Source organism: Heliangelus exortis, chromosome 11, assembly GCF_036169615.1.
Source record: "Heliangelus exortis chromosome 11, bHelExo1.hap1, whole genome shotgun sequence".
NCBI classification, from domain to species: domain Eukaryota; kingdom Metazoa; phylum Chordata; class Aves; order Apodiformes; family Trochilidae; genus Heliangelus; species Heliangelus exortis.
In genome coordinates, this window is record NC_092432.1 from 9,440,618 (window position 1) to 9,456,692 (window position 16,075).

At 34.7% G+C, this 16,075-nt stretch overlaps 1 protein-coding gene across 1 annotated transcript in view; it reads right to left on the bottom strand.

The window, feature by feature from the left end:
* Positions 1–16,075, bottom strand: part of EFL1 (elongation factor like GTPase 1) — a 59,879-nt gene that overhangs the window by 39,135 nt on the left and 4,669 nt on the right. The window contains exons 7-15 of the mRNA XM_071754392.1: positions 15,153–15,367; positions 11,732–11,855; positions 10,953–11,029; positions 10,689–10,825; positions 9,776–9,898; positions 9,319–9,418; positions 2,653–2,804; positions 1,869–2,047; positions 1,086–1,221 (exon numbers count right to left, since the gene is read on the bottom strand). Of these exons, the coding sequence (XP_071610493.1) occupies positions 1,086–1,221; positions 1,869–2,047; positions 2,653–2,804; positions 9,319–9,418; positions 9,776–9,898; positions 10,689–10,825; positions 10,953–11,029; positions 11,732–11,855; positions 15,153–15,367 (1,243 nt within the window). The remainder of the gene's footprint in view (positions 1–1,085; positions 1,222–1,868; positions 2,048–2,652; positions 2,805–9,318; positions 9,419–9,775; positions 9,899–10,688; positions 10,826–10,952; positions 11,030–11,731; positions 11,856–15,152; positions 15,368–16,075) is intronic.

A 16,075-nucleotide genomic window follows, 5' to 3' on the forward strand; every position in this document is an offset into this window, starting at 1 on the left:
ACATAAACAAATAAATAAATGTCTACACATGTGTATCTAAAAAGCCATTAAAAAAAAAGGAAGAGATTATTTCATGGGAGCAAGCAGATCAACCATCCTCACTTCCTCCTGCATTCGCCAGAATACTGATGAATTTTGAATGCTTCAAAACACCAGTGTGACAGAGATAGTCTTGATTTAGATGAAATATTCTTAACATAGAAACATAACCAAAATAATTTAACTTGCCTGTAGTAATCTCCATTGTTAAACTTCTACCACTTTTTCAATTTATTTTCTCCCCTAAAACAGCATCATTTTATCCTGAATGAAATTACACCATAAATACTGTTTCCACACTTTTCATTAACAATAAAAAATGTTTTAAAAAATAGCTTCTGTTTTGCTGTAGTTCATACATCTTCATTCACAAATTAAAAAAAAAAACCACTTCTAAAGTTTACACTTTCTGAATTCAAAGCACAAGCTTTGGTATTAAAAAAAGACAAATGAAGGACAAAAGCAGCATCACACCCTACAGCAAAGCAGCTCAGAATCTGGCACAAGAGAGTGTAACTCAATGATTAGGATGACTTCTCAACTCAGAATGTTGTCTATGGAGAAAGTTCAAAATTTGCCACAGCCATAGAAAAAGTATTTTTGGTACCATAGTCCAAGTAGACCCATAAATAAAACTCCAATTATCTGTATTACTAGAAAAGTCATAATACAGAATTTCCACTATTATGAAAATATTATAAATAATCTTTGCAATTTATAAAATATGAGACATTCTTCCTGCCTTTGGCAATTCCTGGCAATGACATGTACCTGGCAATTCTCCAACCTGAGGATGACAGTAAATAAGGTTACTGTAACACTAGTTTTCTCCTACTCATGCATCTTCTCCCTGCTCATAGTTCAAAGTTCACAGAAACCACAGTTTAATTATAGTGCCTTCATTTTTTCCACACACAACATACCTATAAACATTTAGAGATTTATTGAAGTTTTCTTACTATTAATCACATCAAAAACAATTTCAGTGTATTTTGGGTGAACAAAGGATTCAAGCTCTAGGATTACAAACACTGGCTACATCTTACCCAGAACATTTCCTGCAGGCACTTCTTCAAGATCTTCAAGTTCTCTTCCCATAAGCAAGTAGAGATTCTCCAACGTGCAGCAAGCCATGTGAGGTACTAATGGCAGAGCATCTGTAGCAGAACTGTGGGATGACAGCTACACAGAGTAAAACAAATGGTGTTGGCTACTTACCACTTAGTACTAATACAAACTTCTCCCTTGCAACCTCCTTGCATTCCAAAGCTAAGAAATGCATGCTAAAGCATTTTCATTTCAAAAGGTAGATATTAAAAATCTGAAAAATCCAGTCCTGTGGCAAACAAGCAAATGTTACCAAAAAACCAAAAATATTGCCTTATTTTGTAACTTTAAGTGTGTAGTGTTCCTAGCTCACTTTTCATTGTCACTGATAAAATGTTCTAAAGTCATAAGTAATGCACTTCTATGAACACAGTCTCAAAACATTAACAACATTTTTTTCATTATTATTATTATGCACTTTCATCACTATTATGTGCTTTCCTGTTTTGCAAAAGCACTGTTTTTTACTTTGCAAGTTTTCTTTGTATGCACAAACTGGATTTATTGTTAACTAATGCAACACTGTACTTAAACTACTTTGGAAATGCTAAGGTTTTAAATGAGTTTACTGATAAAACCAGCTATTACCACAATTACCTAAAGTACTTTGATACTTTTTAAATTTTTTTACTTCTTTCTTTCTTTCTTTCAATGAGCATTACGCAAAAAGTTAGGTCACCGGTGTTGCCAGTTTATGGTAACATTTCACTGACACCTCTTACCTTCTGCAAAGCCTCAGCAGGATCATATTTTGGTCCTAAAACAAAGATCTTTTGCCCTCTTTGCACCACTCCACTGAACACTCTAGCAAAAGCAATGAAAGACTCCTTGTTGTCTGCTTCCTGTTTCATTGCCTTAGAGGTCGTGCCCTCTACTTGACCAGTGAGCTGTTGCTCTTCACCTAATCAAAGTTAGAAAAATATATGAAGTAGAAAAGCAGTTTCTCTCTCATCATCTGAAGAAAGAAAATTATCAGTTACATAATATGCAATCACACCTGGTGACACATTAGAAGATGTAAAGAATGCCTCATTGTAACTCATAATTCAGTCCTGTTGCTCATACACTGCTTTTATACCAATTTATTATTAAATAAAGGGATATTTTTTTTAATGAAACAGTTATTCTCATAAAAACCTAGGGGAAATAAAGTTTATACTGGCAAAAGTATTCTACTAACAAGTCCACCAGAAGGTTCCAGCAGTAAGCTTAACAAACCTCAACCTTTCTACCTCATACATAAGGGCAAAAGTTCATCACTGCACTTTACTACTCAGAGTGAAAATTATTTGATTATTTGTTTTTGCAGCAAAGTATCCCCTCCAAGCACCTTCTGTCTCAACATACTGAGATCAAACACTTCCTTAGTTTGATCTTAGTTTCAGTTCCATCTTTTGACTGTTTGGACTGTGGATGTTCCTTTGTAAGGTACCCAGCCCCTTGACAACACCAAGACACTACTATTAAATGGCCTGTGAGGAAAACAGATAGCAGAGAATTACATACCTTTTGTATCACCTGTGTTCCCAGGTGCTTCAGAGGCATTTTCACTTAGAGGCTCTTCTGACACCTCCTTTCCTTGATTTGCTGCCAATTTTTCTGCATGTCTCCGTTTTGCAAGTTCACGTCGATGAGCTATTTCTTCTTGAGTTAAAGGCCTATGTTTTATTTTAAAACAAGATTTGGAAATGTGATTTATATTAAGTAAATTAAATCAAAATCATTAGAATACTTTATTTGGCATAAGCAAAAAGTTATGCAGAATGCCTTTTGTCAACATTATACCACATATTTTAAGCCAGCTAAAATTAGCAAACTCTCTATCCTGTCTTGGAAGGGGCCACTGTTAAACTTCAGTTTATTTTGTTAAAATAAGTGTCTTGATTCTCACTTTTTTGGCAAAGATCCAAGCCAGTTCTCAAAATTGCTTTTTACACCATGTCCAGGATGTTATCCTGAGCTAGATGAGCAGTTAAGACTAAGCATAAAGTGTACTGTGTAACATCATAAAGGGCAAGATTAAAACTGAGGCAAAAACAACAAAAATTAATTCTAATATTCTGGTGGAATTTCTATCTACTCACTGGTAAACACAAGCAATTTAAGTGCTTTAATGTAAGATTTAAAGCAATAAAGAATGAAAAACTAAACTTTATATTATCATTTTTCTGTAAGGCAATATAAACAAACTTGGTATTTAAAGGCTTCTCCTTTCAAGCATTTTACACAGTGAAGTCAATTACACATATATGAAATCTAACAGCAGTGCCTGAAATAGTCCATTTGATTTTTAAATCTGGCCCTTAACAAAATCTGTGAGATGAGGTTATCTTCTAATGTAATAAAGTCCAAACTATGAAATCAATTTCAGATACTAATCATCTTTTCTTTTCAATGTCTCCTGTTTCTACTAATTTCCCATACAAATAGCTGGACCTGTGATCTTGCTTATAATCATTACAGCTCTTTATCACCTGCTTATAAGGAGGAATTATTAATCACAAAGTCTTAGATCTTGGCTTCAAATCAAGAAGCTGAACATAACCTCACAGCAAAACCCATCTGCATGATGTGTCCTTACTCCTGCATTTGGTCAAATGACAGAGGCAAGAAAAATGGTTCTTAATTTTAAGACAGTTTAGGACACTTTCAGTCAATTGTACCAAGCACAGTTTGCAAAACAGAGCACTAAAGCCAAACATTCCCTCATTAACAGTTTTAGTTTGTTGAGAAGCCTTTGACAAGTCACTTCCAGTCTAATTTCCACAACTATAAAAACAGGTCAAAATTTCCTGAAGAGCAGTAGTAGTAGTAACTAATGGTAAGAGGAAAAAAAAGAATGGCAAGCACTATAGCAGTAATATGTCTTTACAGAACAAGAATATAGACATGATCTCAAAAAAAAAAAAAAAAAAAAAAAAAAAAAAAATTAAAATAAAATTTAATCACAACCTTGTATCAACTAGACCACAATCCCAAATAGGAAAACAATCCATCACTTAAGGGACTAAGTTTTTATGTGTAGCCAGTAGAGACACTTACTGGATGCTTATTCTGCCCTCCTGGATTAATTAGGGGCAGAAAGCCTCGTGGCTGAGACCAATTCACTGCTAGTTAGATTTTGTTCAGTGTCTCAGTATGGATGCTGTCTGTATACATGACATCTACATCCTGCCAGATACTCAATTTAAAAATGTTTAATGAAACCCTTCATTTTGACCAAAATTATTTTTAGAACTTGGGGAAATCACTTTGAACTTGTTTATCATGTTTACCTAAAATGCAAACTCGTGTCAGTAAGAAAGCTATACATTAAGTTAAAAATCTCTCTAAAAATTACTTAAGAGAAACTCCCAGGAAAAACTGTCAGAATCTGAAGCACAGACTTTCAGAACTCACAGCCTGGGACAGACACACACTGCATATCATAGAAAAGGCAAAATAAGAGAAAATTGCCACTACAAATGTCCCAGAAACTTTTTTTTTCTTCTAAAAATCATCTCTTACACAATTATTGTGATGGAATTAAGAATATATATCTATGAAATTTGGGACAATGTGGTATTTCTCTTTGCTTTGTTTATTTTACTGCAAAAGACAGTGAGGCTTGACAATACAAAATACAAAGCAGATGGTGGAGAAGAAAACTTTTTTATGATTTTTTTTTTCCTGAAGGCAGCTGTTCAAAGTTATTTAAGGATTTGGAATGTCTGAAAAATTCCCAGAGGAGAGAGATTGATAGGGAAAGCACAGATGAGCCAAGGGTGGCATAAACGCAGTCTATATATGATGGCACAGTATACACATGAGCATGTATGTATGCATGCCAAGACATTTTATTGTCAAAAAATATTTTTTTTAATAATCCTGAGAGTAAAAGAAAAAATTTTGCTTTTTCACTCTTATTTTACTCTTTTTTTAAAGTATCAGCAAATTTAGGTGTCAGATAGCCCTAATCATAAAGGCTGAAAATACCTTGCAATCCTGAATCTGGTCCACTAGTGTCAGTTGCAGCCCACAAACACAGATAATTATATTCCCAATTTGATAAGGAGCAGACTGAGTGTGGGTGGGACTTCAGTTAGGAGGTACAACCTAGACTTCCACCCTGGGTTCTGTCTCCATCAATTTCTAGGAAATTAGTCACTCCCAGTAGCATCATTAGCAATCACAAAAAGATAATGTTGTCAAATAAATCCATATAGAATTGTAACACACTCAAGCAGAACACAGAACAAGATTAATGCATGTAAGGCACTGAATCTGAAACAAAACCAGTTTTAAATTATACCCTGATTCATTCAGTTTCTCCAGTTGGCAAAACCAATTAGAAGGGAAATCAATTTTGAACAAAAGCCACTCAAACCAGAAGAAAGATTCTCTCTTGCTTCTCCCTGCCATATTTCTTCCCTTCACTTTTTCAGTCCACAAGGATTTACAGCCTCACAAGAAGGGCAGAAAAAAATGGGACCATGCAAGTCACACATAAAGAAGAAAATTAAAATTCTGAAGCAGAAACTAAAAGAAATATTCCCTGTATTCCTACATCCTAAGAAATATTCCTACATCCAGAGGGATGTTACAGCATCCAGAGAACATACACATGAACCAGGCACAAGTAATAAAGCTGACTACTTTATTACAGGTAACTACATTAGTACTAATTCATCTTAACCACAACCATGTGGTAAATAAATGCTATGGAAATAATAAAGTGGAAAAGATTCTAATATACACACTGTTAACATTCAGTAGATTGTTGACTAAATGCATCGGATTTCAGCTAAAGTAAGCAAGCTACTGTCAACTTTATTCCCACATTCTACCAGCATAACTCAATTAAGTTCAAAACAAATACACTGAACTTCCTCATCCAATTAATCTGAACAACTTTTCTACTCTTCCACCTTATCAGAGACTTCATTACTCAAAAATTCATAGTAAATAATCAAACAAAAAACCTAAATACAAATCGGCCTCTGATTATTACAGGAAGTGTTATGCTTATTTTTTTAACCTTTTAACATTCAGACAACTTTAAAAAGAAAACTTCACAGCCAGAACATCAGCTGATTTCCAAAGGTTGATACTACCACCCACATGTTTCTCTGATGCATCTCCCATGCCATGAACAATGTTTCTGTAGTAATATATAATACCTTTTCTCCATATAGTTCTTTTTGGGTTTAAGTTCCATGAGCTCATGGACATGTGCTTGACTTCATGAAACTAAGGGGGTAATTTCCATTATTATCTTTAAATCAAAGTATTTCATAAAGAATCTTCTGGATTACTCTTCATGACTCTGCTCTTCAGAATTAAGTTCTGGCTAAATCATTGGATGCTCTTCTGCTCACCATCTGGCACTTAAAGAATTCTGACTACAGCATCCCTAAGGACTGCTCCCTTGAATACAGCTTGCTTGCTAAAATTCTGCATGGAGTATACCCAGTACTCTTCCTAAACCTTCTGAAATATCTATGGAACTAACATACACCTACTAAGATTATTTCCTACCTTTTCTATTTTGACAGAAAGCACTAATGAAGGTGCACTAGAAAGAAATGTGCATAAATAAAACTAACAACAATGCTACTCCAATCAGAATTTACATAAAATTTCATACAATGATCTCACAGGGAATACATACTTCTGCACACAGCAATACTTAAGAATAAATAACCACAGACATATCAAAAAAACACAGTGCCATTACATATTGCAAGTAGCTCCAAAATAAGCCAGTAAAGCCCTGTTTCCTACTAGTTTTAAATATTTTAATATCTAAAGTGAAGGAGATCACACTACACACTCTTAGCAGGGGTCCTAATTTATTTGTCTACTTTGCCCAACCACCAATTATTTTTAAATTTGCATGACCCTGTTATATTTTAAATCTCCTCCTCTGTCTGATTTTGTTTGAACTAGCAAATAATTACAGAAGGCCAGACACGAGAAATGAGAAGACAAAACAAAATTGCATTAAACTAATTTCTTTAGAAAACATGATAAAAAAACAAGGGACATACTAGTACCAGATAAAAGTCTCATTTTTTTTCTGAAGAAAGATAAGTATAGCCTGAAAACCTGAGGACCACAAATTATTTTCCCATGTAACTCTAAAGTTCTCACAGGTGACAAACTTCGTTATTTAAAGAGTAAAGCCAAAAAACCTGCAGCTTTAGTATAGATCTATTAATTTTTAAAGTCACCTTCTAGAAACTACTAGTTGCCAACAGCAGTCTCAAAGGAGCTTGTTTTAATTAAAAATCCAACCTTCATTATCATTTGCTGTACACCCTGGACTTAGAAGAGCTTTTTGCATTTTCCAGCCTCTGCTTGGAAAGTATAACAAGCAGATGGAAAAAGTGTAACAAGATATAGGAAAGAAATTGACAAAAAGGTAACACTACCCAACACTATCTTACAAAAGGAAAAAGACAGTTGTAGCTGGAATTGGAAAAGTGTAAGATCTCACACACTCCGCACAGCCTTCACTCAATTCTGTTAAGCAGTCTTCACCATGTAACTGTAAATAGCACTAAATGGCCAATAAAGTTAAAAAAATATGTTTAGGAACCACATTTTCAAAATGCTGTGCTTTTAAAACACATATTTTGTTTCACAGAGATAGCTTTCCTTCCTTTGTAAAACCAACTTATTTCTTTAAGAACCTTTACAATATAAATTTTGAGAAATATATGATTTCTATATTACTTTTATTTTAAATAATGGAATCCAACTGTCACTTCAAAACTTTGTGAATAATACCTGATCAGCAAAATCACACAGTTTCAATTTACTGAATAAAAAGGGAGAAAGGACACACTGTCTACAGTCATCACTAATATGTCTCATGTCTCTCAAAAATTATTCTAGGGCAGTCCTCCCTCTCCTACAACATTATCTTGGAGAGTTTAATTTTTCTAAATTTTGTATGGATTTTTGGACTGGTTTTGAATTACTTGGATTATCATTCAACTGCAATCCTCCATGCAACTCAGTAAATGTCTTTTTTCAAACAAAAGCGACAAAGTTACAGATTTGCTACCCAATAAGTATCAGAGTGCAAAAATGAAATTTTATTTGCATTCTGAAAACAAATTTGAGGATAACACATTTGATTAGCTAAGGAGAAAATAAAAGCAACAAATCACAATGTACAAGCTTCTGTACTGAATGCATCATTTCCTAAAATCAATAAATTGATCTGGTCAAACAGACATCATGAACCATAATACATGGCAATTTTCCTCAAAATATCCTTTTTGTCTTTGGGACTCTTTTTCTGTCTTTTAGAAGAATAGAAGTTTAACAGATGCCATGTGAAACAGCTCACCCTTAAGGGAGATGACTAAGGAGAAAAAAAAAAGCCCACCATGAAGCAGAGTGCTCATAAGCAAACGAAATGGAATGAAAATAGTTAAGAGCTATCCATTAGACTTGGGAAACTCAGAATCTCTCAGAAACAGTCTTTTGCTTGAAAATCCATGCTATAGTCACAAAATAGGATTTGCAGTAGGCTAGATTTGTCTTTTTTAACTTTTTGACTGAAATCTTGCAAATATATTCATGACTCTCTATGTCTGGTGTATGTAAAAGCCACCTATATCTCTATGCTACACCCTCACCATGTCAAAAAATCTCAATCCTCCCAACAAGTGCATGAACAGGTCAGAAAGTGATGGCCTGGCTACAGTCTTCTCTGATAACTAAAAGTAGACATCAAGAGAAGAGGAGAAAGCAGGAATGGCACTGCTGTGCTACACCAGCCCTTGAGCAAGAACTCTTCCTTTAGATACATTTCAGATCAGAGCTCAAAGTAAAACTGCACCATCTAGTGTCTGGCCAATCCATCAATGAAATGCATCTTTTCCCTGAATTCAAATTTACTTCAAGAAAGGTTTTTGGTGGAATATTTGTAGATCACAGCAGTAAGACAAAAAACGAAGTAAATCTAGGAAGTGCTAGGAAAACCTAAGATATTGGTAAAAAGCATTTTAGTCTAAAATTAATATGATTAAACAAATAATCTCTTGAATTTGTTCAGAAAATCTCTAACTAGTGAATTATTTTCTCAGGTTAAAAACAATTTACTCATGCTTGTAACATGACTTTTATTCCTCAAAGTATCTAATGTAGAGCAGAAAGTCAAATGTTACCTTTTCTTACCTTGGTCTATTGTGTGGCAATGCTTTTGCATCAACAGCAAACATTTTGGAAACAAAGACAATAACAGGGGCTGTTCCTTCACTACTGCATTTCATAAAAGCTGAACAAACATAAAAGGAAATTATTTGAATTTTTCTTCCCCAACAGTGTGGACAGAATTATGGGTTTCCATGAATTTTAGAACTGAAAACAAATATTAAACTCATTTCCTTTCAAAATCCCCAGTGCCAGCATCTTACGTTACATCACTTGCAGGTTGATCTGTCTAAAAACCACAAATATGGGATAAATATAAAATGTAATACTACAACATGTTACTGACAAACATCAACAAAGCTACTACAAGTAAAATAACAATGAATTTAAGTACAGATTACTTCACATTTCATAATCCAAAGACAAACAAAACCACAGAGAGAGAAACAAGCTTCATGTTAATGGGAGAACACCTACTCACCACTTTTCAGTTCCTGAGTTTCTGGTGGCAAAGAATCAAATGTTCTAGCTCCAACACACATCAGCTTTTCCACTCTCTCAGCAGTGATGTCAAGAGGACTGGGAAGTTTATTACACACCATAGCTAAAATAAATGGCTAAGGACATATATTTGTCTTTCCTTACTGAATGAAAATAAAAGGAAGATAAATGCTTTCAATGTTTGATTCTTTAAATCAGTCTCATGCACTAACTACAGCAACAACAGATCTCTAAAATCCAGCTCTGTTGCATACAGCTGTGCTCTCAAGTCAGCAATGGTGCCTGCATTTATCCCAGGCCAAGAAGGATGGTTAAGTAGGAGTAGCTCCTCCTGGTACAACTGAAAAACTAAGAGTTGGGGCAAGATTTATAGAAATAATTAGTATTTATACATCAAAAATTTGTGTGTATCTATTGGAATACAACATGTACTATAATAAACAATGACAAGACCATCTACACAGCAGATGAAGAGCAAAGGCTGATCTTGGATTAAGAATGCACATACCTAAAATATAACACCTGATACAGAAGTTCATGGAAGAATAGCTAAGACACTATTATAAAAAGGGGACTGGCTTATCCTTTGGGAAAAACACTAAAATTTAAGTATTAAACTACATACTGAAAGTGCATTGCTAAACTACCTCCAGTTTTATAACTTGTTTGCCTAACACAAGGATGCAGGCAAAAGCCCAAAGTTGGCAGAAATGTAAGATTAATTGTAAATATGTAAATTAATAAGACAAGTGAGAAAACAGGTCCCACTAACATGGGCACAGATTTGAAAAAAGGGAGCAAATTATACCAAATCACACTTTGAAATACATGAGGAGTCTTTGAAGCCTGAGAAGTGCCTATGGAACAAAAAGTAGTATATTCTTCATGGATACAGAGGACTGCATCAGATATTGGCAGCCACTGGCTACAAATGGCATTAAGATGAACTTTAGGGTCTGAATGCCGTGACTCCCGGGCACCAATTTTCAGTCCCAAAGAGGTGACAATCTTTTCAATTTTTTCTTTGTCTCTGTAAGAAAAAGAAGTAGATGAAAAAACACAACAGCAAAATATAGTGAGCATCTACATTTCTTGTGCAAGTACTTTAAAAATCACCATAGCACCTGGAAAGAGATGCCATAATTAGATCTTCTCACCTTTTCATAACAGCTTCATACAGACTCCATATGTTGTCCAGCACCAACTGCACAAACAAAGGTTTCTTTCCTTTTGACTGGTAGAACATAAACATACAGCTAATTACTAGCAATTCCTCACTTTTACAATAGGCTTAAGACTGCACTTTTAACTGACCATTTTCATAATAAGCATGTAAAACATTTATTTAAAATCCAGAATTATCTGTTACTACACAAGATAACTACTTCAGCAGTCTGCCTTTTAAGAATAGTGTAAGACAAAATAAACATGAAATTTAAACCTGAAGAACAAATGTTTCAATGCAGAAAAAGAGCTTGATAAATACAGGACATCTCTACCTTGAGCGTGGTTATCAACATTTTTACAGCTATTGTCACTTATTACAAACACAAAAAACTCATCATTAAATTAAAATAGGGAAACTTCCTCTTCTCTCTTAACATTTAGTGGTGGAAAAGCTCAATGCAAAAGAATTGTAGCTTCAAGGCCAAGGTTTCTGTACAGCATGCAATGGGTTCTCACTAAGGTAAAAAAAGATTTTCTAAATTCTAAATCCTAAGCTAAGTCTGAATATCCTGAATTCTTCACTGTTGAAGGATTCTTCACATAAGACACAGACCCACTCACTGCTCTGATTTCTACACTGTCAGTCTTCCCCTCATTACATCTGTTTTGTGCTATGGCTCATCCTTGAACCTGGAACATCCCTTTGTGAGGAACAGAATAAAAAGATTACAAAAGAAAACCTATCTAATATTTACCATATCCTCCCTACCTGATCACCTTTCATTATCTTCTTTGTTTTTGTACTTAGATAATAGTCTCCCCATAAAGTCTTCATTAGTACTGCAGGCTTGATTCCAATCTTTTGGCTGTACAGTTTGGCAAAATGCTCAATGCTGAAAGGAAACAAAATGCAGCATCTTGATAAAAATGCAATGCCATTTACATGTGCTTATCAGCCTAAGCAACACATGAACCTCAAAGCCTTGTTTTACTCTCATCTGTTTGATTGCTTTCACATTAGCTCACACTGTTTAACACTTACACCTGCAAAAATAAGAAGTCATAACAGCTCAAAACTGTGGGCAGTACATTTTTGTTTAATTTCAAGTAAGCTTCAAGGCTGAACTTGTTTATTTGAAGTATTTGTGTACTACTCCCGCAATAAAAACTTAAAACCATAATACAAATGTGCTAAATATTTATGTCATGATTCCCAAATGTATTCCATGAAAGAGATCCCATGACACATTTAACTATGGTCTGTCACCAGAAGAGCACAAGTTAAAAATCAAGCCACACTTGAATCATCAGCTGATGGTAATTAGAGCTCAAATTAACTTATTAGGACACGGCTTCAATCATTATTTTAATAATTAATAAAACTCAGAAAAAAGTATAAGAAATGTTATGCCAAACTGTAGTATAAAGCCAATTGTATTGTTCAGTGGTCCCCATGAGTTAATGAAATCAGGTTACTTATGACTTAATGAGGGAGTCCTGAATGTTCTATGGTTTTCTTGCTGAATATATTCAGTGAGCAGTAATAGAAAAACTTTCCACATATTTACTCTTTGTGCATGCAGAAAAAAATATACATTTACAATTCAAAAAATCCTGCTTACACAGCTATGATATCTGATTATCTGTTCTTTGAAATCCAGAATTCTCATTTTTCTACACACCTAGTAAAAGAACTGTCCATGTCAGCAAGTCATAAGCTGTGAATTCTGAACTAACACCAAAAGGAGACTTTTTTTCCAGAAATTATCCCACAATGGGGGAGAATCTTCAAGTTTCCTGTACCAGCAGCTCCTGTATATGTATTTATGGCACTCTTGAGGATTATAAGAAAAGCATATACACTAACTGTGCTGGATGAGGCTGGCACTGTCTAATGGCTTAATTTTTTCTGCCATGACAAGACATAGTACTGCTAAGAACAAAATCCACAACCATTCAACAGCAGCAAGACTTGCCCCAATTAAGAAGATCCTCCACTGAACCCTATTTCACCACACATTACTGCTTGTAGTACAGAAGTACCTCTTAAAACCAATTAAGGAAAATGTTCTTTTTTCCCCCTCCCATTATATGATTTGTCAGAACCATCAGTTCATCATAAGAAACAAGGCAGTATCCAAAAGCCAACAATCTCCATTTGATTTCTCTACAAAAACAAGACATTATGGACTCAGCCCCTAAGCACTGTTTTAGAAAGGTTTTCTTTCCCACCTCTTGGTATATAAATCTATGTTAATACAAATGAGATCCATAAACTCGAAGTATATCACAGAGTAAACTCCTACATCAATAAATTAAGTATTTTTTCTCAACTTCTGAGCTGGGGAAGAAAATCAGTTTTCTGCCACATTTGTATGAAATTTAGTTCTATCTGCAGAGAAATTATCAGAGGAAAAGAACTCATGAAGTGAAAATAACTATCTGAAGTATCACTTTTACAAAAGTAACCATTATACTTACTTATTAAGCAACAAAGTACTCGACTTTAAGATTTTGTTTAGGAAACATTTTTCTCAATGTTTAGCATTCTCTGGCAGCACACTTTTCAGCTTCCCAAAACAAAAACTTAGCTTTTTGGTTTTATTTACACTTAATCCTTTCCACAGACTTTGTCAGAATCCAAAACAAAAGGAAGCTGCAAACTGACCAGTCTTTTTCCATACAGGACAAAAATTGCAGATAGCTCTAAAATATTTCAATATCTGCTGAAGAAAATGTTCATACTGTTGACTTTGAACTTCAACAATTTGTAACAGTTACATTCCAAATACATTCCAAATACTCTGTGCAACAGAGTATTTTAGTATCATAATCTATTTTCCCCATGGAATTCCATTGAGAAGCTGCAAGTCAGGAAAGCTAAAGGCTACAGAAATCAAAATTCTGTTTCCCTGCATATCATAAAACAGAAGAGTGAGTGTGGACACCCCATGGGAATAGGACTTCAGATGTTTGTTAATGCATGGATCAAACGTAACTCAAAACTCTGCCCAGCCTTCAGAAATGGTCTCCCCCACACACATCTTCTATGAAAAGTCCTCTTTTAGACTAAAGAACATTTCAGTGTCTGAATTTTAAGATTGACTTTCAATTTACTGTAATACTACTTGCACTCTAATTTTTTATTTTGTAAATTATTATTATTCATGGCAGATAAACAAGGTCAACTTCAGAATTTTTAAGTCTAAGTTAAGCTCTTGTATAAGGTTCCATGCACAGTTTGGAGTATGGCACAAAAATTTCTTGTCATTGCAGAGGAAGTGGGTTATTTTATTTATTTATTTATTTTTAAGCTTTTACTATCTTAAAGATAGGCACTGTGTTACTGTTTCATTTTAATGACATTTCCATGATGAAGACAACGACTCCACCTTGTGGTAGGCGACCAGAACATGGGTAACCATTAACTAGCCTGCCCTTTGAAACTAATGTCTAAGAACAGGACTGAAAAACAAAACTGATCATAAACTGAAACACAGCAATCCAGAAAATCTTCTGAAATTGTTCTAGCCCTAAATTCTTACGTTTATTTTAACATCTCTGCAATGCCATTTAGCAACTGCTGAAACAGAAATATAATGACATTCGGTAAAAAGGGCTAGGAAAGGCACCTGAATGAAGAACAAAAAAAAAAAAAAAATTAAAACTGAAGAACATAAACACTTCAGAACAAATGTGAGATTTCAAGGACAAGTCTGGTGCAAAAAAAACCCAGATGACAGTAATGCTGTGACCCAGCATTGTATTGGGCTAAACTGGAAACATGAAACTACTGCCCTGATGCCAGCTGCCTGCCTCATGCTTGTTAGGAATGTCACTGTCACAGTAACTGGAAGACCCAATCTACTTGTGAAGCAGCTGCAGTTTTTGAACTGCTCCAGTGTCAGCAATTAATATAATACTGAGCTTACCAGGCTGGGCTGGACATGACAGTGGGCTCAGTAGCAGCTGTTGTGTAAGTAAAACAAGGATTCCTGTCATATAAACAACAAAGCTGGTAATGTTTTTCAGCTGTCCAGTGTTAATATATTAGAACTGATTATGTACAGTTGCATATCACACACACACACAAAAAACATCTTTTATAAATGAGAAGAAACTGAAAATAATTAAAGATTAACTGCAGTAATCAATTTTTTTAAAAGACATTAACTAAATCCCAGACATACCCAAAACCCCAGCCATCAATTGCACTTGCAAACACCACATTTCCATGGTCTGGTGAAAAATAAAGATGTGAATCATCAGTATCTTCCAATCCAGTACTCCAGTCATAAATTTGATCTCCTGGAGAAACGTCTGAAACACGTTCACTTTCTGTTTCTTTCTCAGCTCTCTCTTCCAAGACTTTAGAGGTAAAGAGTGCTCCAGTGACTGCATTGATCTACAGAAAGAGACGTAAAAATAACCCAAGATTCAGTCACTCTTTCACAACCTTTGCAATTAAAATGCAATTTCCTCCGCCTTCCAAAATATAGAAAACATTTTTTTTAACAAGACACCATGCTTATGTTTCATTTTGCAATTTAAAACACAGACCTCATGCATCTATTCATGCTTATTTGAAGACAGCAGGAGTTTGATGAGACATTTCAAACAAAGCATTGTGTTCTTTACAAGTCAAAGTCTGCCATATCAGGACTGAATCAGATACAGACTATCAAATGTAATACACTTTGTCTCAGAAGGAGCAGTAGAAGATGAACTTTTACTGCCAACAAACAATAAACAAGTGCAAAGAGAAACTAGGCAGACAAGTGCTTACAAGTAAGCTGAGCAGAAAAAAAGATTTGAAGGTAACTTAACATACAATTTAAAAGATAAATTAACTTTATCCCTACATAAAGCCTTGAATACCATGAGTGGTCTAAAGATAATATTTGTCTATCTCCAAAGAAGTAAGAGCAATTTAATAGGAAGAACAAAACATTCAGCATATCTTTTCTAAAAATGATGACTTTTCTGAAGACTTGTCAGAAATCACTTCATAGAATCATAGAATCATAGAATTAGCTGGGTTGGAAGGGACCTCAGAGATCATCAAGTCCAACCCTTGACCCACTGCTGCGGTTGCCAGACCATGGCACTGAGT